Source organism: Paramormyrops kingsleyae, chromosome 3 (genome assembly GCF_048594095.1).
Source record: "Paramormyrops kingsleyae isolate MSU_618 chromosome 3, PKINGS_0.4, whole genome shotgun sequence".
NCBI classification, from domain to species: domain Eukaryota; kingdom Metazoa; phylum Chordata; class Actinopteri; order Osteoglossiformes; family Mormyridae; genus Paramormyrops; species Paramormyrops kingsleyae.
The window spans coordinates 21,758,057-21,782,394 of NC_132799.1; the positions used below are offsets into that span (position 1 = coordinate 21,758,057).

The 24,338-nt window shown below is 42.3% G+C and overlaps 1 protein-coding gene across 2 annotated transcripts; it reads right to left on the minus strand.

The window, feature by feature from the left end:
- Positions 1 to 105: 105 nt before the first annotated feature.
- sgpl1 (sphingosine-1-phosphate lyase 1) lies at positions 106 to 18,483 on the minus strand. 2 transcript variants are annotated; one of them, XM_023821497.2, is made up of 14 exons: positions 18,241 to 18,483; positions 13,802 to 13,967; positions 13,341 to 13,408; positions 12,787 to 12,934; positions 12,326 to 12,405; positions 11,995 to 12,123; positions 11,616 to 11,704; positions 11,075 to 11,183; positions 5,882 to 5,980; positions 5,650 to 5,796; positions 3,731 to 3,969; positions 3,447 to 3,593; positions 3,163 to 3,283; positions 106 to 2,723 (listed from the first exon to the last, which is right to left on the minus strand). In XM_023821497.2, the coding sequence occupies exons 1-14, from the start codon at positions 18,250 to 18,252 to the stop codon at positions 2,580 to 2,582; spliced, it is 1,698 nt and encodes a 565-aa protein (XP_023677265.1). In that variant the 5' UTR covers positions 18,253 to 18,483; the 3' UTR covers positions 106 to 2,579. The 2 variants fall into 2 exon arrangements, with proteins under 2 accessions (XP_023677265.1, XP_023677264.1); XM_023821496.2 differs by lacking the exon at positions 18,241 to 18,483 and having other exon boundaries at positions 13,802 to 13,997.
- Positions 18,484 to 24,338: the final 5,855 nt, after the last annotated feature.

Sequence of the window (24,338 nt, forward strand, 5' to 3'; positions counted from 1 at the left end):
TTTCAATATATTCATGTTTTGTTACTCTTTCTCTAATTACAACAGCAGGCTATAGCAACCACAGCAGGTGCCCTGTTAGAATAAGCCACACTGACTTGAAGAACATGCTTGTAATTACATTTTTATTCTTCCCCACCAGGGACAACAATTTGTACAAAACTTGCTAATTTATGTAAGCCACGCCTATTTACAGGACCTGGCCATTCGGGATTTGCTGCCAGACTATCTTGTTTACTAAATGACTAAACACTGAAGGCATTCAGGTGAATGCTACTTGGTCACTAAGAGACCACAGGAAGTACCTGATGTTTAATGTGTAGAGGTGACTGGAGAGTCTCTGTGTCAGTCACTCTGAGATCACAACGCCATTGGACGAGCTTGCCACCATCATCAAGGGAATTTCAAGTTGAGTTTCAAGTTAAAATTCAGTTAAGCTGTTTCAGGATTTTGAAAACATTTCTACTTCCATATGATTTAATCAAAATATGTGGAAAAAATCCTTTTTGCATTTTAACTGTTTAAAATTTTAAAATGGCAAAAAGTGACATTAATGCATCCATTTCCTGGTCCCCTATTTCAGTAATAATTAAAAAAAAAATTGTCAAAGAAAAACAGTTCTTGCCAACCGCCATATTGTGATACATTTTCAAAACAAAAAGTACATATTGAAATAGTAGACATTATGTGTGTTATTCATCCTTGACACATAGTGGTTACACACAGGTTTCACATTCAGGAATTACAGAGTTGCACGAAAAAAAAACATCACAAGCAATAATGCGGTGGGGGTGGGGGGCGCTATTCATCATTATATGAGCCAGAATTAACACAGTATAGGGAATTATCTAGCAATTTATATAATCCAGACCTGGTAAGAAATTCCACCTAAAATTTTAAAAAGATAATGACATCCAACTTGTGTGTTATTGTCTTAATATTTATCAGCCAATCAGAAGCCTGAGAAAATCTGCTATGAGTCGTCCGGTAGGACATTGACAGATTTAACGACACCGTGGTGTGTATATAGAGGTTGACAGAAATGCACTGCAAAAGTTACTTTTGCCCAAATAGACATCACTTGTCATGTGCCTAATTACAGACAGACAATCTTTCAACATAATTTGCTTCGCTGTTATTGATTTTACAAGTGGGGAAGGAAGTTTTCACTTTAATTTAACAATGAAAAAAAATTTATGTGATTATAGTTCTGGAAATCCCAGTTTGATTAGCTTGTGAAATTCATTCTTATATGATGTATTTTAATATTATATATTAATTATATATAATGCTGTTAATGAAGTGATTAGTTAAAGGCCCTTAAAGGCCCTGCAAGTCGTTCAGGTTTCAGGCTCATTAAAGCCCTTCAGCTGCACCCCCCATACACCCCCACACTACAAATGCCTCTCCTAAGACAGAGGGACTGTTTTCCTGGTAGTGACTGTCCTCTTCATTCCTGAGTACTGATCAGCCCTAAAGCCATTTCAAAAGGCACTTCTGCAAAGACAGGATTCTAAAATGCAGCATTTTAAAATCAAATTCCAACACTTGTGTACCCTGACATTTAGAATGATGTACTGCATAAAAATGACCATTTTCACAAAGCCTCACCATCTGCTTCAAGATTCTTTTTCTGCTGAGCTCCTCTATCCTTGTGGAAGCTATTTTGCTCCAGTAAACAATATTGTAAATATTTTAAATTAATATCAATACATTACATTCAATTGGAATTGAAACTGGAAAGTAATTCATCCATTCATCTATCAGAAAACTGGAACATTAAAGTACTCAACAAAAAAAAATCTCTCCCATCCTCCTAAATCTTTAAAATAGATAGATATTGACTTTACTTCATAATAGCACATTTCATGGGCAATTTAGAAAATGATTTTGGAAAACCCAGTTCTTAGAACAAGCGCGTGGCATGACACCATGCTGTACATTTAAGGTGCTGATCAGTTTCTGCAGTGAACATGCCCACAGACCCTTGGCTCGCTTAGCTTAGCTTTGTAGTCTCATGTCTCATGAAACTTCAGAGACCTAAAATTATCCAAACTAGAAGAAAACAGGCAGAGCATTGAATAAGGCATTCAGCACAGTGATATTATCCATCTCTAAACAGGCAGAAATCTCCAGAGCCCTTGTTTCTTGTTGGGAGCCCAAGACAAAATGGCTACTTGCTCTCAGCACACAGAGCTCGCTGACCCTGTTGAGGTTGCACACTCCTGATTACGCTACGAGCAAATAACTACAGAACCGTGATTTAAAGAACATTGTCTGTTTAGTCTGTTTTACATGAGAAATGTGCTCAAAGATCAGTGTGGACGATAGTCTGGCCATCCCCCCCGCCCCATGTTAAAAGCCATAGTAAAGCAAGCCAAACCCCCCTGATTGCTGGAGGGGAGGGCAGCCAAAAGAGAAACCTCACAGCTTTCCTCTTCAAGGCAGGCAGGTGTCTGTGACACAGTACTGGAGTTTGTGCTTCCACACATTACAGGACAAGGTGAATCTAAGGTAGCATAAGGCATCGATCGGATGAGGATTTGGGAGCGAGAGGTTGGCCTGGTGCCACACAGAACTGCTCATTGGGCCTTGGAGATGCCATTCAAATGTCTCTGCTCTGATGAATGGACGTTTGTGCTGTACAGACAGTCGAGGAAGCCGTGGGAGACCTCAGTCACCATGGACCGGTCAGGTATGGACTGGGCCATGCCATAGATGGCACCCTGGAAGAAACACCTGGAGGTTAATCATCCCATGCACGGTTCCCATGACAACATTGCCACACATAGGTTAAATCAATCAATCAATTTTTACAGATATCATGACGACCAAGGAGCAGCAAATGGGGCTTCAGCAGAGATCACTTGTACATGTGTGTGCACATTGCACTGCAGGGTAGGGATTGGCTAGACTCCCTGATGCTGTACCAGGGTCACAATGACGATCTGGGAGCTTCCTACATTGAGATCAGCCCCAACTATCCAGAACATGAGTAAAATGTGCCATATGTCACAATATCAATGGTGACATTTAGGACCTTCCAAGACATTTATCTATAAGTTTCATTCTGTTTTTATCAGATTAAATGAATGCAACAACCCCAACTCCCACCCCACCCCCCCTATCTCTGAAGCATCCCCATGAGTCCTCCCCTCTGCTCACCATGCCTGTGGTCTTTTCCTTGGGGTTCTTCATGATGATTGCCACTTGTTCTTTGACATCCCTGATAAACTGCGTGGCCACCCCTGGTTTAGTGTGCAGTAATGTCACACAGATGTGGATACTGTAGACAAAAGTATGGCATGGACAGAACTTCAGTGTATTAGTAAATGGTTTGACTAGTCCAATCTATATCGAATACTGATTATTTCACCATTAACTCTAACTAATTAACACATTTATACCCAACCGGAGTTGAAGTATGGCAAAAAAGTCCTGGATGTTACCTTGATGGAAACTGCAGGGTGTTAAGGTTCCACCCTTTGGAGGTGAGAGCATTGGACAACCGAAATATGTCAAAGACCTTTGAACCAAGAGCCACGACAGAGACCTCTGGCTTCCCAAAGACAAATACACCATCCACTTTCCGGATCCTATGGAAGATAAATAAACAGAGTGGAAGATGGGCCACACTGTCCCTCCACACACACTGGGGTAAGAGTTGATGATATAGGGTACATGGATTTTAGCCTTCCCTGGATAAGTCCATTCACACCTACAGGGCACTTACTCGGCCTCAATGAAGCGTGCTATTTCAATGACCTTCCTGGTGGCATCCACATATCCGTCCTCCCCCATATACATCATAGTGGCCCAACAGGCAGCAATAATGCCCCCTGGACGAGAGCCGGCCACTGAAGGTGAGGCATAAATGCCCCCCTGCCAGTCGGGGGCCACAAAGTACTGGTAATGACGGTACTTCTGCTCCCTGTAGAGGATGACAGATGAGCCTTTGGGGGCATAGCCATACTGAAAGGGAAGCAGAGAGAGTAGTCCATTAGTCACTGACAAAGCAGTCACATTAATACATGAAAGAATACATGTATGAATACACCATATTTGCTCATACACCAATGAGCAAAAATATTAGGCACTTTCACACCGCAGAAACTTTTTCCTGGAATCAGAACGTTTTTTCAGAACCAGAAACTTGTTGTGTTCACACCGCAGGAACTCAGCCCAATTGCAGTTCCTTGGAGTCAGTTCTCAAACTCTTCATTAGTACCTACTCTAGTCTAGGCACCTTTCGTTCAAATACAAACTACTGGGGAGGAGCTTACAGTGACAGCTTGATTATTGGTTGACCACAAGCACCGCCACTAACTTGGAAGTTACACAGAAGTGTGAGGAAAAGACATAGTAGTGGAGCAAAAACTGAGTAGAGGGAATTATTTTTGTACTTGAGTTACATAAAAAAAAAAAAAATTTTTTACATTTTTTAGTTGCATTTTTTACTTGCTTCCATATTTGTGTATCAGAAAATTCCATCAATAACTAATATACTTTTGTGTAATATTGCCTTTGCCGTGAAACTTGCCAGTGTTTATTAGCGGAATATGTTACACTGTCTTATTTTGTGAAACAGAGATTTATTATTAAATCTGGTCAGCAAATCAAATATGTTGCCGGTCATATGAATAAAATATAAATACATGTCTGTGTCCCATTTTGGGGTGGCAGTGTAGTTTCAATTTATGTTTGAAGTTTACCCTACAACCTTTTTGAGTCTCCCATGCATATTTAGCATAAAGGTCCCAGTTTTTTGTGCAGTGTGACAGTGACACATGAAAGTAGAGCATCAAAAGACCCCAGTCAAGACAGACCAGGAACTTGTAACCATGGACCAGGTTCCAGAACTTCACTGCGATAGCACCCATTATGACCACCCCCATGTGAAGCAAATAATGTTGACCATCTTGTAAAAATGGTGCTTGTCAAGGTCTGCAGTCAGAGAGCCACTAATTACCCCTGTTCATCAAAAGCACCTACAATTGCCATGAGAGCACTAGAACTGGACCTTGTTGTAATAAAGTCCCCTGATCCAATGAATCCCCTTATCTGTTGCATCATGTGGATGCAACAGATCAAGCATGTGTGGGATGCATTGAACCAGCAAGTCAGATCCATGGCTAAGTAATGCCATATGCAGCAGGGTTCGATACACAGCATAGTTACACATTACCCGTGACCATCATTAAAATTATCTATAATTTGTGCCAGTTAGTTCGTACAGCACAGGATAACCTCCATTCACATCCTGCATAGACAATAATTGGGCACCTGGCACCCTGTCAGCATATCATGGTTTTTTCCTTCCCTGGACCACTCTCAGTAGCTACTTACCACATATGACCATGAGCACCACACAAGCCTTGCCATTTCAGAGATGCTGTGACAAGGTCATCTGGCAATAATGATATGGCCCTTGTGTCACTTGGGTCTTTATCCCTGCCCATTTCCTCTGCATTCAACATGTTGACTACAAGTACCAAATATTAGGCTACTGTCTAATACATCCCAAACTTCATCATGTGACATTTTTACAAGATAGTCACGTTATGCATGTCACATGGGGGTGGTCATAATATTTTGGCTCATCGGTCTATAGGTTTATTATATTATATGAAGGATATCACCATTGAGTTTCACCTTGTGTGTGTCTGCTGAGATGCTTGTGACCCCTTTGACCCGGAAGTCAAAGGGAGCTAGAGGGAATTTCGCCTTGGCCATGAAGGCGATGAGGAAGCCACCCAGGCATGCGTCCACGTGAAACGGTACACAGTACCTCAAAGCCAGCTGGAACAGAAGTATCATTTTTAATGAAGGATCCCAATATGGGTCCATTAAAAGCACCCACAAGGTCTGACCCAACTACCCTTACCTGCGCCACCTCTTCCACAGGGTCCATAATTCCGTGAGGAAATTGAGGAGCTGAACATACCAGCATGGCTGTGTTCCTGGAGATGAATCTTCTCATAACCTGTTCGGCAATGAAATCAACCTGAACAACCACAGCATCCCACAGGCAGTATGGGGATGAAGCCAAGTGCACCGTCTCCCTGAACATCCCCTGAAGTCTTAACACCATTAGCTAATTAGCTACAGGGACAGTAAATGAGGCCCAGTCATGCATAAGACATTAAATGAAGAGGGCTGTTCCAGGGCATTGCCTCCAAACCAGAAAAACCATCCGAGCAGGAATGACAACTGTGTGAAACACCGTCGCACCTGGGTGCTCCAACAGGTGGCTGGCCTTCGCAGACAACTTACTCTTCAAAGAGCAAGTTGAGGGAGGCGTAAAAACAATATCCCCATGGGGATTGATAAAGTATCAATTAATATTATTATAACCAACCCATGACCTTCTGTTATCTCCTTTAGCAACGTTTTGATTATTTATTATATTATATATATTATATACACACACACACACACACACACACACACACACACACACACACACACACACACATATATGAGGTAGAGGGAAAACACAGACAGACACACACACACACCACAATTACTGGCATCCCTGGTAAAGATTTGTTATTTGTAAAAAGGGTTAGAAAAAAAAAAATCCACCTTCTGGTGAAGTATCATGTCACATCACACTGAAAACATGAGGAAAGTCCAACCTTTCATTGAAATAAAATCAAAGAAAAACATATCCATCAAGAAATAATTATTTTTAACAAAAACAGATGTGCTACAATTATTGGCATCCCTGGTAATTATAATGAACACAATGTAACTGAAGCATATTTCTCATGTAAATTGTACATCTTTGAGTTGATTGGAGTGAATAGGAACCTTCAAGCTGAAATCCATGATTACCAAATTCCCTTAGTCATCCATCAACATGGGAAAGATAAGACAACACACAAACCAAATGAGGGAGAAGTGTGTCATAACTCAGTGAATGGGTATTTAAAAATACAGTGGTACCTCGGTTCTTGAACTCACTAGAACTCAAATTTCTTGAAAGTCGAACAAACCAGTTTGACCTAGAACTCGATCTGAATATCATGTCGAACCATGAACGCTGACCTAATATAAATTGTACACGCCAGGAAATGAGCCATACTACAATGCAATTCTTACTTGAATGCCTTCTTCACAGACTGGACGATTAACCAAATTAAGCAGCGCAACATTACAGTAACTAACAATAAATAAACCACTAACTTACGTGTACTATTAGAGCATTTATGTCATTTATTTAAACTTTATTTTACCAGGTAAATTAACTGAAAACCAGTTCTCACTGCTTTACGTGATATTCGGGAGAAATAACAGATTATGCATCGGAACTGCCTGGGATACAAACGTCATGCGTGTAACTAAACTCTTCAGCCAATAAAGGCAATGGTGTGTCGTCACGGGGGCGGTTCCAGTTTGTGCAGCTGGGTGAAAGGTCGCAATGCATCTAACCGTAATGGATTGCGTCAGGATCAGAATGCGTTGCTTTAAGCCAGCGCTGTAAGCAAGTCGAACGCATCCAATGACCAGACTGGGGAAACAAACTGAAATGCGGACTTAATACAGAGGACTAATGACAACAACCAGAAACAGCTGATCACATGCGACACACGAGGTTGACGAGGGGGCGTGGCAATGGATGGAGCGGACGAATGGGGCAGGACAGGGGTAATGTTGGGATAAGATCTTTATCGTTTTGGAAGCCATTAAGAAAAAAATGCTCGTTTTATCCTGTTCATTTTGTGTTTAAATGCTAACATTTAGGTGTAATTTTGGGGGGTCGGGAACCAATTAATTGGTTTTCCATTATTTCTTATGGAAAAAATTCGATCAGAACTCAAATTTTTTAGGATTCGATCCGGAGTCCGGTTTGAGAACCGAGGTACCACTGTAGTCCCACATCAAATGGAACTGCTAGGACCGAAGTTTATTTAGCTTCCACGTACACTGAAGAGGATCAAAGTAAAAAGTAAAATCTTGTGGTTACCACATTTCCAAAACCACTATCTGAGGCCACCTTCATGCTAAAAGATTATTTGGAAGGTATGCCTGAAAAAAAGCCTTTTCTGTCAATTAACCATAAGCACCTGGATTTTTTGAACCACTACTATAATTTTGCCTCGAACCATGTTCTATGGTTTGATTAAACAGAAACAGAGCTTTTAGGCGATAAACATTCAAGGTCAGTTAGGTGTAAGAAGAACAATGGATATAATGAAAAGAACTTTATTCCGACTGTAAAATATTTTTCCTCCAAAGGTCCTGGAACCCTTTTTAAGGTACATGGAATTATGGACTCCATGAAATACCAGGGCATTTTTAAATAAAAATTTGGCTACCTCTGCCAGGAAACTAAAACTGGGCCATCATTGGATCTTCCAGGAGGACTGTAATCCTAAGCACATGTCCAAATCAACACAAAAATTGTTAGCTGACCGCAGAATCAAGCTTCTGCCATGGCCATCTCAGTCCCATGACCTGAACCCCATTGAAAACCTATGAGCTGAGCTGAAGAGGAGAGTGCACAAGAGATGGCCTAGGACCCTGGATGATCTGGAGAGATTTAGTAAAGAGGGATGATCCTAGAAAATGTTATAGGAGAAGACTCAGTGCAGTCATACTGGCAAAGGGAGGTTGTACAAAGTTTTAAATGCTGGGGTGCCAACAATTGTGGTAAATTTGTTTTTGTTGAAAATAATTATTTCTTGATGACGGATTTATTTTTCTTTCATTAAATTTATTGCAATGAAAGGTTGGATTTTTCTCATTTTTTCAGTGCGAGATGAAGCTACTTCACTAAAAGGTGAATATTTTTCTAACCCTTTTAACAAATCTCTTTGCCAGATATAGATACATTTGTGAATTCTGCATTTTTATAACTTATTTGCATTTGCATCTTTTTGAGATCACATAGGGGTGCAACAATATCGTTTACACATGGTTCAGTATATATCACAGTTTTGGGGCCATGGTAATGATAAGGTTTCTGTATCCTTCTATTTAAGGAAAAAACACATCACCCTTTAATTAAATAATGAATTCTTCTTTTTTTTTTTTAAATAAACATATATTTAGCTTGGCAGCAACATGTTTACTTGCCCAGTAGGGGTTGTCAAGGTACATATTACCGTGGTACAATGGTATATTATCAAACTGTTCGGTAAGATACTGCGGTATTATGATATGCCTTTTTGCTATACATACTGGTGTGAAAACAACAGTGCTGTTTCCTAAATAAATACATCTAAAAAACTGGGGTCGTCTTATTTTTGGGGCTAGAATTTAAATGTCATTATACAACAGCGGATGGAGTACCAAACAGTTTGACAAATGAAGCTTAGGAAAAAAATTACCACTCCATATATATATATATATTTTTAAATCTGCATTTTGAAATCCTGATCTTATCCTGGTTCTGCTGGCAGAAGGCTACATGACAAGTTGCTTCCAGGCTCAAAATTTCTAAGAACATAAGAACTATACAAACGAGAGGATGCCATTCGGCCCATCGAGCTCGTTTGGGGAGAACTTAACTAATAGCTCAGAGTTGTTAAAATCTTATCTAGCTCTGATTTAAAGGAACCCAAGGATTCAGCTTGCACTACGTTATCAGGAAGACTATTCCATACTCTGACTACACGCTGTGTAAAGAAGTGCTTCCTTAAATCCAGTTTGAAATGTTCTCCCGCTAATTTCCACCTATGGCCACGAGTTCTTGTATTTGAACTAATGCTGAAGTAACTATTCGGTTGAACAGCATCCTAACCTGTTAGAATCTTATAGACCTGGATCATGTCCCCCCTCAGTCTCCTTTGCTTGAGGCTGAACAGATTTAGCTCAACTAACCTTTCCTCGTATGACATTCCTCTAAGACCAGGAATCATTCTTGTGACCCTACGCTGCACCTTTTCTAAGGCCGCAATGTCCTTTTTAAGATATGGTGACCAAACCTGCACACAATATTCTAGGTGAGGTCTCACCAAGGAATTGTATAATCTTAGCATTACCTCCCTTGACTTAAACTCCACACACCTGGAGATATACCCCAACATCCTATTGGCCTTTTTTATTGCTTCCCCGCACTGGCGAGAATGAGACATGGAAGCATCAACATACACACCAAGGTCTTTCTCATAATCAGCTACCTTTATTTCAGTAGGTCTCATAAAATACCTGTACTTTATATTTCTGCTCCCTACATGGAGTACCTTATATTTGTCTATGTTAAATTTCATCTGCCAGGTGTCGGCCCAGTCATTAATTAAATTAAGATCCCGCTGTAGCTGCTGAGCCGCTAGTTCAGTATGTGCTACACCACCCACCTTGGTGTCATCTGCAAATTTCACCAGTTTACTGTATATATTGGTGTCTATATCATTTATGTAAATTAGGAACAATAGTGGTCCTAAAATTGAACCCTGCGGTACCCCACTAAGAGAGCAGTACACAAAAACAAGGTGAAACAGAAGATACTGGGAATAACCAAAAACCAACCAAGTAGAGGGAGGAAGTGACTTTCTAATGGCACAGATGCTCATCAACTTATCTGACAGTTTCTAATGAATCAGAGGATGACATCAAGTAAACTTCAAAAGGAATAGGAAACATTAAGTGCAGGTGTGAGGTGCATTGCTATGACAGTTTGTATCAGGCTCCTAGAAGCAGGACTGAAGTTCCACAAAGCAAGGAAGAAGCCCTTCATTAATGAGACACAGACAAGAAGCAGGCTGTACTTTGCAAAAATATATATGTTATTCGTAGATGAAAACCGATAGGTTAAGAAATGAGTGAAACAAAATCTGTGTTGTGGTCGCAATTTTTTCCAGGGCTGTATACTGAACCTGCGATACATACTGAATCATGGGCAAACAGTATCACTACACCCCTAGGATCACAGTCTTGTATGGTTGTGTGTAAAAATCATTGTAAAGCCATTTATTTTAGATTCACACTCACAGCATGTACCACTGCCACTTTCTTGGTGCAGAGGAGGGTCCCAGAGAAGAACGGCCTAAACTGTATCCTCAGATTTTTGCGTGGATGCAGAAGTATCCTCCAAAAAGGAAGGTGGAGTTCTAAACACAGAGAACCTCACCTTCACATTCACCGTCATGGTCTTCGGGTCCAGCGGCACATGGATGAGTTTCATCCCAAAGTAATGAGCTGCTTTGTCAAAGGCGGCGTGGACACTCATGGGGGCGACACTGGGATGCGGGATAGCCATATCAAGCCACACGGATTCACTCCTCATTCCCTACTTTATATCTTCAGCTGCTCATCCTTTGCTCCTTGTGACAGATGTACTGTGACACAATCTCATACCCCTATAACCCCACATCATGACTACAGTGCTTTGACGCACTTTTATTAAACACAACTGTTTAAATGAGTTAATTGGTTAATCAGTGAGTCCTCTATCAGGACTGGCTTTGAAGGCTGCTGTCCTGAGCCAGTATGTTTGGCCCTTTCCATCTTTCATCCAGTCTGTGAAACAGCCAGTCTTCCAGAGGGACACACACCTGCATTTCTTCAGTTCATGTAGTACGCAGCTAATTTAACTGTATTCCAACACAATCTGACTTTTCCTCCTGATCACTCAAGCAGGAATGCTGTGACCAGCACAAGGTGGGACTTACATCTCAGGGTGTTTTATCCCTCGGTCATGCGCCATGTCTCTGTAGGCTTTGCAGGCCATGAGGATACTTTCAGTTCCTCCTGAAGTCACCTGATGAATATGAGAAACACAGCACACATTCAGAGCAAGAATAGAGGAACACTCCACGCCAAACCCCCAGCCAGCTCAGAGCTTGGAGTTCTGCATGTGTACGCCAAGATAAAGGATCCTGACCGCAATCAAGCTCCTGGAGACTATGCAGCCATTGTAACAGTCTGGAGAAATGAAATGTTTTCCAGTTTCAACTGGACACAATCAACAAGGCAGTCTGCTGATATCTGTCACTGTGGACCCTCATGTCCCCATATGCAAATAAATCACAGATGAGACAAGGTACTGACTGTGCCGCAGGATTCAGGGCCACCGTGGAAGAGAGTACAGGCCATTCTGACTACTTCAGCCTCCATCTTCCGGACCCCAGGGAAGATTTCTGGGTGAAGGGGGTTACTCCATGCAAAATCACCATATACCTGCAACAAAGCTTCACTGAGACTTATTCTAAAAGAAAAAAAAACTTCTCTCCCTTTTAAAAATTCACAATCACACAGAACTACAACTGATATCTGACATTGAGGAACTGCAGCTTGTGTTTAATTTCAGAGGAGATGCTAGACAGCCAGGTCAGTTTTGATTCTGTCTGATTACTTTTCATCCAGGGTGGGGCAAACATACCTTCACCAGAAGATCTGTGAGTTTCTCATCTCCACTGTACACCGTGCCTGAAACCATGCCCTTCTGCCATTGAACCTCACCTGAAAAACAAAAACATTTGGTCTCCAGGTAGTATCAAGGCCAAAGATTTTAATCATTTGCCTGCTATGCGTTTCATTTATGAGTAGATATTGCATCAGCTAGCGGAGACTTGTCTGGATCAAAGATGTTCAAGGCCAAGCTACTTACATCAGCTGCAGGTAAAAGACCAAAGGCTGAAGTTTCAATGACAGTACAGCTGCAGCAGTGACCTTATCCACATGGGTATCAACACTTTGCCTCAGGGTTTAAACTAAATCACAGCATCCTGTTTCACCAGAGAATGCCTCCTCATGAATGTGGTTAATAATTTAGTCCTGTAGTTCCATTGAGTTCTTTAAAAACCCCTGATGAGGACCAGGAGCATAAATGTCCTCACTCACTCAGCAAGTCGTACTCCTTGATCTTCTCCAGGACATCTTCCTGAGACAGGCCAAGCTTCGGCAATGTCTGCATGTAGCTCATGCCGTTCTTCAATGAGCAAATGCTGACAGACATGTCATCCAAAGCCTTATTCAGCTGAGCCTGGATCTGCCAATGTACAGAGCTACTGAACAGGGTGCCACAGGAACAGGAAAGGAACATCTCAACAAGAATGTCACTGAAGGGCATAACATCAACTGAGTTACAACTGTTAGTCACAGACAGCTGGAGCCCCAGGGCTGGTCTACAATTACACTGAAAACCTGTTCTTACACCTGTTCCTGAGTGGTGGATGTAAATATTTTCCACAACAAGAAACTTCAGTGCAGTGGGGTGGAGGGATGGGGAATAAACACAAGTGGACCTCAGTTTAAAGATGCAGGATAACTCTGAGCCTGTACCTCTCGGATCTGGTCTCCATAACCATTAAAAACCCGTGTGACTCATGCTTCTCACATGACTTACAAAAGCAACATGACTCATAACACCAGAATAAAGAACAGCCCAAACTTACCGATGCTCCTATAAATGGAATCCTCCTTATAATTTTAAAGAACCGTTTCTGTATTCTTGAGACCAGACCTGCCAGAGGGGGAAAAGGGAAAAGTGCGGTGTTTAAACAAAACCAGCAAATACAGGCCAGACCAGTTTGGGATAACATTAAGCTACATGTGGATTGTGCTCAGGGAAAACACCAACAGGAGGCAGTGAGCTGTTCAGAAGCAGCTTCTGGCCTAAGATTAATCAGGGTTCATTCCAAACATTAATGCATATTATTAATTAGATTACATATCATTGTTATCATGTTACTCAGTTCCAAATTGCTCATGGTAATCTTTTTCATACATTTCACAAACTATATACAACACTCAAACTTTTCAACCAAGCTGAAGGTGTATTTCTATGGTTAATAATCATCCAAGGCCTGGCCTGCACAATGTGAAGGGCTAGTGACGAAGCCCACAGGATTCTCACTCTCTCTCTGGAAAAGAATCCCCGAGATCCAGACGGCGGAGAGGGTGGACAGCACCGTCACAGCAATTATCTGCCAGGGCTCCAAAATCTGACACCTCGAGTTTATGAACTGCCGGCCCTCATCCACATAGAGCAGCAGCATCTCCTTGTAGATTTCCAGAGCGCTCTGTAGGAGACAAACATAGCAGGAGACCATCTAAATAGTGACAAAGCTCAAGAATCCTAACTTGAACCCAAAGCCTTCCTCATGACCTGCACCTGTCGGTGCCTCATTTTCAAAACACGTCAGATGTCTCAGCATCAGCTACAGATAAAAACCCAAAGGTTGACATTTGAATGACAGTACAGCTGCAGCGGTGATCTTATCCAAACAGGTATCAACACTAAACCTCAGTGTATTAACTAAATCACAGGATCCTGCTGACACTTTTCCACATAAGTAAAGCAGAGGCTGGAGCAGGTGCTCACCAAGCCAAAACGAAATAAATGAACAGAAACTGGAAACAGTGCCCAACAGGTCAAAGCCAAATACACGGACAGAGGCTGTTCTCCAGGCCAAAGCCAAATGCTGTGCTGTCAGCTACACCATAATTAATGACTTACGGCAGATATTCAGTCCAACTCCAGCTAAAATTCTGCTATATATCAGTGAGTTACATATCTATGTCCATGTGGGTTGGGTAATGTCGACCTCATTGGCATTTGACGATGTCCACAGTGAAATATTGTGATGGACAATGACATGGCAGGGGGGGGGGGGCTGCAGTGAGTCCCAAATTATGTACTTCAGTATGCACTTATGCAAAGTACTGAAGCACACAATTTGAGATGCACGGCTATGCTTACTAGTCATATAATAGCCATAGTATTTGTCTTGCTTGTTGTTAAATCTAGTGTTAAGTTAATTGCATAATTCATTTTGCATTTCTTTTGCACAGTAAAATCTTGACTGTTTAAATTGTTTTAACTAAACTCTTTCAAATGCAAAATGGAAATCCAGAATTTTAGCCTATAAAGCAGGGGTCATCAATTATATATGTCAGAGGGCCAGAGTTTTACCAGACAGTCTCCTTGGGGGCCGGACCCCCCAAGAAGAAAATCAAATAAAAATCTAATTTTGACTTAACATTATGTTTAACGTTTATACTTTTTCCATTTCATAGCCTAAATATAGTCATAAATGGTGGTTATTCTGACAAGAGACTCAGTTGTTGTTATTTTTAGTTGCTTTAATAGTGTGGACCACTATTTTCTTTTTGATCCTCACAATTTTGGAATCCAGTCGCGGGCCGGATTGAACGGCTCAGCGGGCTGGATTCGGCCCGCGGGCCGCCAGTTGATGATCAGTGCTATAAAGTGTCCTGTTTCTTCTAGATAAAAGTATGATGGGAAACAAAACAATTCTTTTGTTGTTTCAATTTATAGTAACATTTTATTTGTCTTTTATCCAAACAGGTATCAACACTAAACCGCAGTGTATTAACTAAATCACAGGATCCCGCTGACACTTTTCCGCACAAGTAAAGCAGAGGCTAGTTAACTAATTAACTAATCAGAAAAAAATATTTTAAGGTCACAACAGTCTGGCCAGGTAGTTTGCCTAAACTAGGGCTGCTCAAATTAAAAGTGGAAAATCAGCAAGGATTATATCAGCCAGGATGTGACAATAAATCAGCAAGAGGTTCCTCTAGTCATTACAGTATTAATAATTCATGATACTGGCTCAAAATCGTGATGTCTGGGGCATGCATACATAGAAAGTTGTGTGCTTTTCAACAAGTACTTGCACAAGAACATTGCATCACCACACATTACGACACTCAGAAAGAAAAAAAAGAAAAAATCAATTAAAAAATTAAAATTATAGTGATAGCATTCGCAAGCCATGTGCCAGACCAGTACATCCAAAAATGCAAATATCAGTTCTGCAAAAGAACTTCACCACATAGGGAAGCGAATGAATAACTTGTGACCAAGTCGCAACGTGACAGGTAGTCAGTCAGTCAGACGGACTGACAGACTGACTCTCTTATTCCCATCTCCGAGGCAGAAATGAAACCAAAACAGCTTTCCAAGTTAAATAAAGATAAGGACTGGAATGAGGACCTACACAGCCTTCTGTACTCACATGTCGCCCAAACCCACCCCTGCAACCCCTATGTAACCTTCCATGTGCATGCGATTTGGTGTCTTGTGTGGCCTGACATGATTACAGAACTGCCAAAACGTCAAATAACCAGTTTTAAAATAATCTGTTCAGTTTGCTGAGAAGAGAAGATATGGAAAACATGCATGCAGGTACTGGCCAGCTGCCCTTTTAGTTAAGGATAGCATTACAGGACAGAGGTGTGATGTTGCTCCTGACACCTCTAATTGCATGACGGCATGGCTGAGACGGAGCCCCAAACTGAGACGCAGAAAACAAATAGCGGCCTGTGCCATGGACACAGTTCATGTCTACTCAAGCAATCATTTATCACCTTCACTGCAGCTGTAAACCCACATGCATACTGATAACACTACAATTGTTACACATAAATCTGATCAAAGGACAGAGTGTATGGAGAGGAAGAGCAACGTCATCGTAGTTGACTGTGGACCAGATGGGACCAGTGCAGAGCGGCTGAACAATAGCCCTACCATCTCCTTAATAAAGTCTATTTTAGTCAGTTCTAAATGGGGTGGTCAGCTGACAACTATATCCGGAAAAGCGGGGGCTGGCCAAGCCCAAGTCCCTGGCACACCAATCCGTGTTCCTACATCAGGGCACAATCACAAACCATAATTTGAACATAGGTGAAGCTCAACTGCAGTTAGCACCAGAGACTGAAGGTGGACATGTTGTAACAGAGACACAACCTCCACCCTGCACTTCAACTGCTGGCGGAGAGATCGGTGCTAAATACATTTCAGCTCAGGTTTCCCTCAGCTCTGCTGTGGGTGTGTGAAGTGTGAGAGGTCACTTTTGCCTGCTGTAAGCTAAGATCATAAAAAGCACACTTTCTTCTCTCAATTGTTATCAGGAGGCCTTTTCTCTGTGCAGGGAGACTCACTGTCCCTTAAAGGAGGGTATTTCTCATGGAAATTCAGGGAGGGAGGACCAGCTGAGAGCCACAAACAATGGCTTTGAAAACCTGCTGAGTTCAGATGTGTCCCCTGTGTATTTTTATAAAACACCAGCAAATCACATCACCAGCTCATTGTTGTACCAGGACTCCACAAATATCATTTGTCAACTTAACTTATGGCTAAATATAGCAAGCTGAGCATGTTGATACAGTAACCTCATCACAGCCTAAGAGCAGAAAGGTTCAACTTCCTACATTCAACAAAGACAGCCAGAAAGCAACACTGCCTATGCCAAACCAATTAGCGAATCACCAAGTAAAGGGTCATTAAAACAATGCAGCAATGAAGAGCGTGAATGTTTTTAACGTAACCCTAAGCCATCCACTTTTTATATATCTGTGTCAAACATGGAAATCTGACTGCAAACAGTGAAGAACAACTGATCTATTAAGAAGTTAGTGGTTTATTTATTGTTAGTTACTGTAATGTTGCGCTGCTTTATTTGGTTAATGTCTAGTCTGTGAAGAAGGCATTCAAGTAAGAATTGCATTGTAGTATGACTCATTTCCTGGCGCTTACAATTTATATTAGGTCAGCGTTCACGGTTCGACTTCTAATATTCAGATCGAGTTCTAGGTCAAACTGGTTTGTTCTACTTTCAAGAAATTCGAGTTCTAGTGAGTTCGAGAACCGAGGTACCACTGTACTGTTATTTTTCCGCAACTCCGCAGCCAGAGACATCTAAGAAAGCGCGTAACTTCACGTCTTCGCCTGGAAAAGCGTGTCTATTTCACAGTCTTTAATGTAAAGGCGGATCCATGTGCTTTTTTCTGTTGGAGGGCATGGCAAGATTTAATGTGAACGTTGTAAATCACGATCCTCACAAACGTGATTAACGGTTTGCAAGCAGGCCACCAATTTCCATTTATGAAATGAGAAACTTCATGACATGATCATGACATGTTACAGACACAGACATTACTCTGAATGAGAGTAATGATAGAAAGTTATCTAGAAATATGATACAGTATGCAAATGCGTCCCTGTGATTTACTCATGCAGCTTTCAAGTGTTTGTTTCTTAATGGTTGGCAGCTCCGGATCGGAACCCTCACTGCTGAAATCGTTGACGGGGCAGCCCCTTTACCGGAGACGTGCCCGGACGGTTTATACTTTTGCATGGTGACAGGGAGATACCCTACGGAGACCCGGAGCAGCTCGAGCCGGTGACACACTGGCGGCGAACAGCTCTTACAACATTATGAGGCACCACTTACGCCTTTGTCCAGCAAGTTGCTAATGTAGCTAACAGTTTAGCCATATCCAAGGGGTTTCACAGCACGCAAATGAGGTTACATGCAATAAACTTACCCAGTAGTCCATTTTCTCCCTTAAGCAGCCGATCCCACCGTCACGTCTGACCACAGCAGTAGTAATAAATACGGGTAGCGGAGATTATCGCAGAGCCGCTGTGTGACTGTGGACCTTCACCCAGTTCTATCATCAGGAAGTAAGAGCTAGAACACCAGATCTGCCTTTTCTCCTACCACTCTGAAGGCCTGGAGCTTCACCACGTGATGAGATCGACCGTCACAATGGATCAGTGGCCATGTTGAGTGAGGGCATCTGACACCTCATGACTACAGCAACTTCACCACGTGATGTGATCAACTGTCTCTCTCTATTGGCGGCCATGTTGAGTAAGGGTAACTCACGCTTCATGTTGACTCTAATTGGATACAATGTTTATATGAGCAGCTCCTTCCTGAAAAATGCAAGATACGTAATACATGTGGTAGCGCATGATTTAAAAGTAATATATAACGATTTCGGGCAGCACGATGGCGCAGTGGTTAGCACTGCTGCATCACAGCAAGAACGTCCTGGACTCAGGTTTCCTCCCACAGTCCAAAAGCGTGCAGGGTAGGCTAATTGGTGTGTCTATATTGGACCTGTAGTTGTGTGCACCCTACGGTGTGTTGGCACACGCCCAGGGTTGGTGTCCCCCTGCGACCCCAATGATGATGATGGATGGATGGATATAGCGATTTCAGATCATTTTTTATTTTCAAAACCATTTGTTTGTCTATCAAATTAGCTGGTGAAGATGCCAAGCAAAAACGAGAGCTCAAATTCTGGCAAATCTTTGGTCAATTAACATAAAGTTTGCTGTGAGTGCATATAACCAACCCCTTGACAAAATGACAAGTTATTTCCATGGCAACTATGCCTTGGTATTCTGCTTGGCCCCATTACTGCTACTTGCAGCTTTATAATTATTATCAGGGGCCAAGCACCATAGGTGCATAGGTATCTGTTGTAATTGCTAGTATTTTTAGGGACCAAGCACCATAGATATGTAGGCACCTATTATTTTTGTTAGTATTTTTCACTGTTAGGGACCAATCACTATAGGTGCATAGGTACCTATTGTTTTTGTTAGTATTTTTCACTAATATTAGGGGCCAAGCACCATAGGTGTTTAGGCACCTATAGTTTTTGTTATTATTATTATTATTATTATTATTATTATTATTATTATTATTATTATTATTAGGGGGCAAGCACCGTAGCTGCATAGGCACCTATTGGAATTGTTTGTATTTTTCACTATTATTAGTGTAGTCCCTGCAGGGGTCAACATTTCCCAGCATGCTCACGGTAAATAGCCCCTGTTGTAATTGTAAATAACCTGTGTTATACTGTTGTTGTTAACGGTTGCATTTCCCTATTGTTGCACATGTGTTTGCCTGTGTCTTGTGTGTACCTTGTCTGGTCCTTGCAAGTTCTTAGCTTGTATCAATCTCCCACCATGTGTACACCTTACAGTTCAGCGTCTGACCACCTCAAGATTCAAGATTCAAGATTCTTTATTTGTCACATGTAGTTATAGCTGGTACAACATACAGTGAAATGTGTTTCCCTGGCTGAAAAAAGTACTCTCCGACTGTGCTAGACATACCAAAAAATGAGGTAAGAAATAAGTACTCAACAGAGGATAAGTATAAAATAAGAGAAAAGAACATAAGAACATAAGAAATTTACAAACGAGAGGAGGCCATTCGGCCCATCAAACTCGTTTGGGGAGAACTTAGCTAATAGCTCAGAGTTGTTAAAATCTTATCTAGCTCTGATTTAAAGGAACCCAGGGTTTTAGCTTCCACTACAATAGCAGGAAGACTATTCCATACTCTGACTACACGCTGTGTAAAGAAGTGCTTCCTCAAATTTGTTTTAAAATGTTCTCCCGCTAATTTCCACTTATGGCCACGAGTTCTAGTATTTAGACTAATATTGAAATAGTCATTTGGCTGAACAGCATCCAGACCCGTTAGAATCTTATAGACCTGAATCATATCCCCCCTTAGTCTCCTTTGCTCAAGGCTGAACAGATTCAGTTCCGCTAACCTCTCCTCGTAAGACATTCCTCTAAGACCAGGAATCATTCTCGTAGCTCTTCGTTGCACCTTTTCTAAGGCAGCAATGTCCTTCTTGAGGTATGGTGACCAAACCTGCACACAGTATTCTAGGTGGGGTCTTACCAAGGAATTATATAAGTGTAACATCACCTCCCTTGACTTAAACTCCACACATCTAGAGATATAACCCAACATTCTGTTCGCCTTTTTTATTGCTTCCCCACATTGGCGAGAGTGGGACATGGAAGCATCAACATACATACCGAGATCTTTCTCGTAATCAGCTACCTTTATTTCAGTGGAACCCATAAAATATCTGTACTTTATATTTCTGCTCCCTGCATGGATTACCTTACATTTATCTGTGTTAAATTTCATCTGCCAAGTATCAGCCCATTCGCTAATTAAATCCAGATCCCGTTGAAGCCTCTCTGCTGCTAGATTAGTATCTGCTACCCCGCCCACCTTAGTGTCGTCTGCAAATTTAACCAGTTTACTGTATGTATTCGTGTCAATATCATTAATGTAAATTAGGAACAATAGTGGTCCTAAAATTGAACCCTGCGGTACCCCACTATAAACGGAGGCCCACTGTGACATAGTGCCTCTAATAACTACTCGCTGCTTCCTATCAGTTAGCCAGTTTTTGATCCAAGCTGCCACAGTTCCTAAAATTCCTGCAGCTTTAAGCTTTAACAAGAGCCGTTTGTGGGGGACAACATCAAAGGCTTTCTGGAAATCTAAGTAAATCACATCATAGGCCTTTTTGTGATCAGTTTCACTTGTAGCTTCCTCAAAGAACTCAAGCAGATTCGTTAAGCAGGATCTACCTCTCCTAAATCCATGTTGGCTATCCTTTATAATGTTATTTGCATCTAGGTAATCTACCATTTTCACTTGAATTATAGCTTCCATTATTTTTCCAGTAATGCTAGTTAAACTGATTGGCCTATAGTTTGCTGGATTACTTCTATCCCCTTTTTTGAATATGGGTGTTATATTAGCATGCTTCCAATCTGATGGTACCACACCCGCAGATAACGATTTCTGGAATATTAAAGTCAAAGGTTGGCTAATAATATCCCTCATCTCTTTCAAGACTAAAGGTAAGATGCCATCAGGCCCCTGCGATTTATTTATTTTGAGTTTAGCTAGGCTTAGTATCACATCAACCTCAGTTATACATATATTGGTCATAGACGATGCGGTATTCGTATTAATTGGTGGTAAGTTACTTGTGTTCTCTATTGTGAACACCCTTGAAAAATAATCATTAAACTCGTTTACCATATCAATTTCGTTATCAATTATAAGGCCCTTACTATCCTGCAAATTAGTGATTTCAGCTTTTAGTGCTCTCTTGGAGTTAAAATATTGGAAGAAACCTTTACTGTCATGCTTAGCCTCCAATGCAATTTTTCTTTCTACATCCCTCTTTGATAGCCTAATGTCATTTTTTAACTCTGCCTGTAGACTTAGATACTCCTGCTTGATTTTGAAATCATTAGTTATTTTCCAGTTGTGGAACAGAGCCCTTTTCCTCCTGACTTTATTCTTAATTTCCTTAGTAAACCACCTTGGTTGTCGTTTCCTAGATTTAGTTTTGCTGGAAACAGGTATGAAGTCCTCTTGCACTTGCAACAATGTGCTTTTGAAAAATTCCCATGCCTCTTCAACTGTTTTGCTATTTAACTCTGTCCAGTTTACAGTTTCTAATTTCCGTCTCATACCATTAAAGTTAGCCTTCCTAACATTGTATACTTTTAATTTAGACTTTGCTCTTCGGACACTAAAATTAACCTCGAATTTAACCATGTTATGATCACTACCGTACAATGGGTCTAAAACCTCTAATTTTCCAATCCTATCCTGGTTATTACAAAAAACGAGATCAAGAAGGGCTTCTCCCCTGGTAGGAGTATTAACAGACTGAGTAAAAAAACAATCCTGTACTAATTCCACCATCTCAAGTTCATTTACAGAAGAGCCAGAGACTGTGTCCCACTGTATCCCAGGTAAATTACCACCCATAACCACCACATCATTTTTATTACTCATAATCCTGATATCATCATATAATATTCTGCTTTCCTCTACAGCTACATTAGGTGCCCTATAACAAACCCCGACAATTAGGCTATTTGAATCTTTAGCATCAAGTTTGATCCATACAGCTTCTGAATTTTTATTTTTATCAGTGAGATCCCTTGCCTGCAAGTTTTCTTTTACGTATACTGCAACACCACCTCCCTTCTTGCCTATCCGGTCTCTACGGAACAACGTATAACCATCCATATTATATTCATCACCATCATTGTCACTCATCCATGTTTCAGTTATTCCTATAATGTCGTAATTGTCTGAAGAAATTAAAGCCTCTAAGTCATTAATTTTGTTTCTAATACTCCTAGCATTCAAATACAGACCACTAATGGTAGGCCTTTTACAGTGTCTACTTTTAATATTTATTTGGGCTTTCCGTCTCTCCCCACATAAATTCTTAACTGACCTCCCTGCCCCCCCAGTCCCTAGTTTAAACATTCCTCAACTATTCTGCACATACGCCTCCCCAATACACTGGTTCCCCTATGGTTCAGATGCAACCCGTCCGGCTTGAACAGGTCCCACCTGTTCCAGAAGGTCTTCCAGTGCCCCATAAACCTGAACCCATTATCGGTGTAAAAAAGACAAGGTAATAAGTAGAGGTGTAACGATACGCGTATTCGTATTGAACCGTTCGGTACGAGGCTTTCGATTCGGTACGCATTACAAACCAAACGATTCAGAAAAATACTTTTATCCCTCTGGAGTCGACGGCATCGTCAGCGATGCCGAGTATCTTTCTTGTCTACTTCAGTTCATACCTCGCTGAAATCTTATTATAGAAACTGTCATGCCCCGATCGTCCGCTCCTCTCATGTGCCACGCCCCCTCGTTAACCTCATGTGGAATCCCAGTGTTTTACAGCTGTTTCTGATTGTTGTCATTAGTTCATTGTATTTAGTCCACGTTTCCGTTTGTTTCCGCAGTCCGGTCATTAATGTTGTAACGTTGCGTGTTTTGTGCTGCCATTAAACCCTGTGTTCCTGATCCCTGGATTCTTGCCTTGTGCGTCTGCGCTCCGGGCGCGTACACGATCCATAACAGAATGACCGGACTCTACAAGACATCCCAGATCGGTGAGGCAGAATTCCTCGACCGACAAACCACGGGAAAAGCAAACAGACATGATCCATGATCCGGCGGGTTGCCTATGACGGCGGACTACCAGACGGCTTCCAGCACAAAGCGCCACCAACTCCGCTTCCCCCAACACGGAGGAAAAAGCGGAGAGGCAGGAGACGGGAAGACACGCAGGTGGCCTGTCTGGGGACTGTCTACCTTTCCGCCGCTTTCCCTGCTGCGCGTAGGGAGAATCCCTGCCCGATTCTCCACCCGGCGGTGTTCGCGGGTGACGTCACCGCCGCTTCGCCTCAGCGGACACCCGAAGACCGTCTGCCCACTGCTTCGCTACCTAAGCCAGCAGCCTGCCCCTTCTTCGGGACGCGCCTGGCCCTTAAAGGGACCAGGTCCATTAAGGACGCTATCCCGCGGGTTCCGCGATTTCGGAAGCGGGCAGCGCCCCCGTGCTTCCTGAGGCTGCAGCGCCCCCCGTGCTTCCTGAGGCTGCAGCGCCCCCCCGTGCTTCCTGAGCCACAGTCCTGCCTGGAGACAGCTAGGAGATTCTTCACCCTCCAGGGTCTGTACTGGCGGATGGTGGGTGAACCCGCCCTAAGGGGCTCCCTGGAGGCAATACCGCCGCTCTGCCCGCGGCCCCGCCTGGTGCCTCCGCTCTGCCCGCGGCCCCGCCTGGTGCCGCCGCTCTGCCCGCGGCCCTGCCTGGTGCCGCCATTCTGCCCGCGGTCCCGCCTGGTGCCGCCGCTCCGCCTGCGGCCGCGCCTGCTGCCTCGCCTGAGGCCCTGACTCCTGTCCCCCCCGCACTAACACCTGTGCAGGCTCCTGAGCTCCCCACGGCTCCCAAGGCCCCTGTCCCCAAGGAGGTCCCTGACT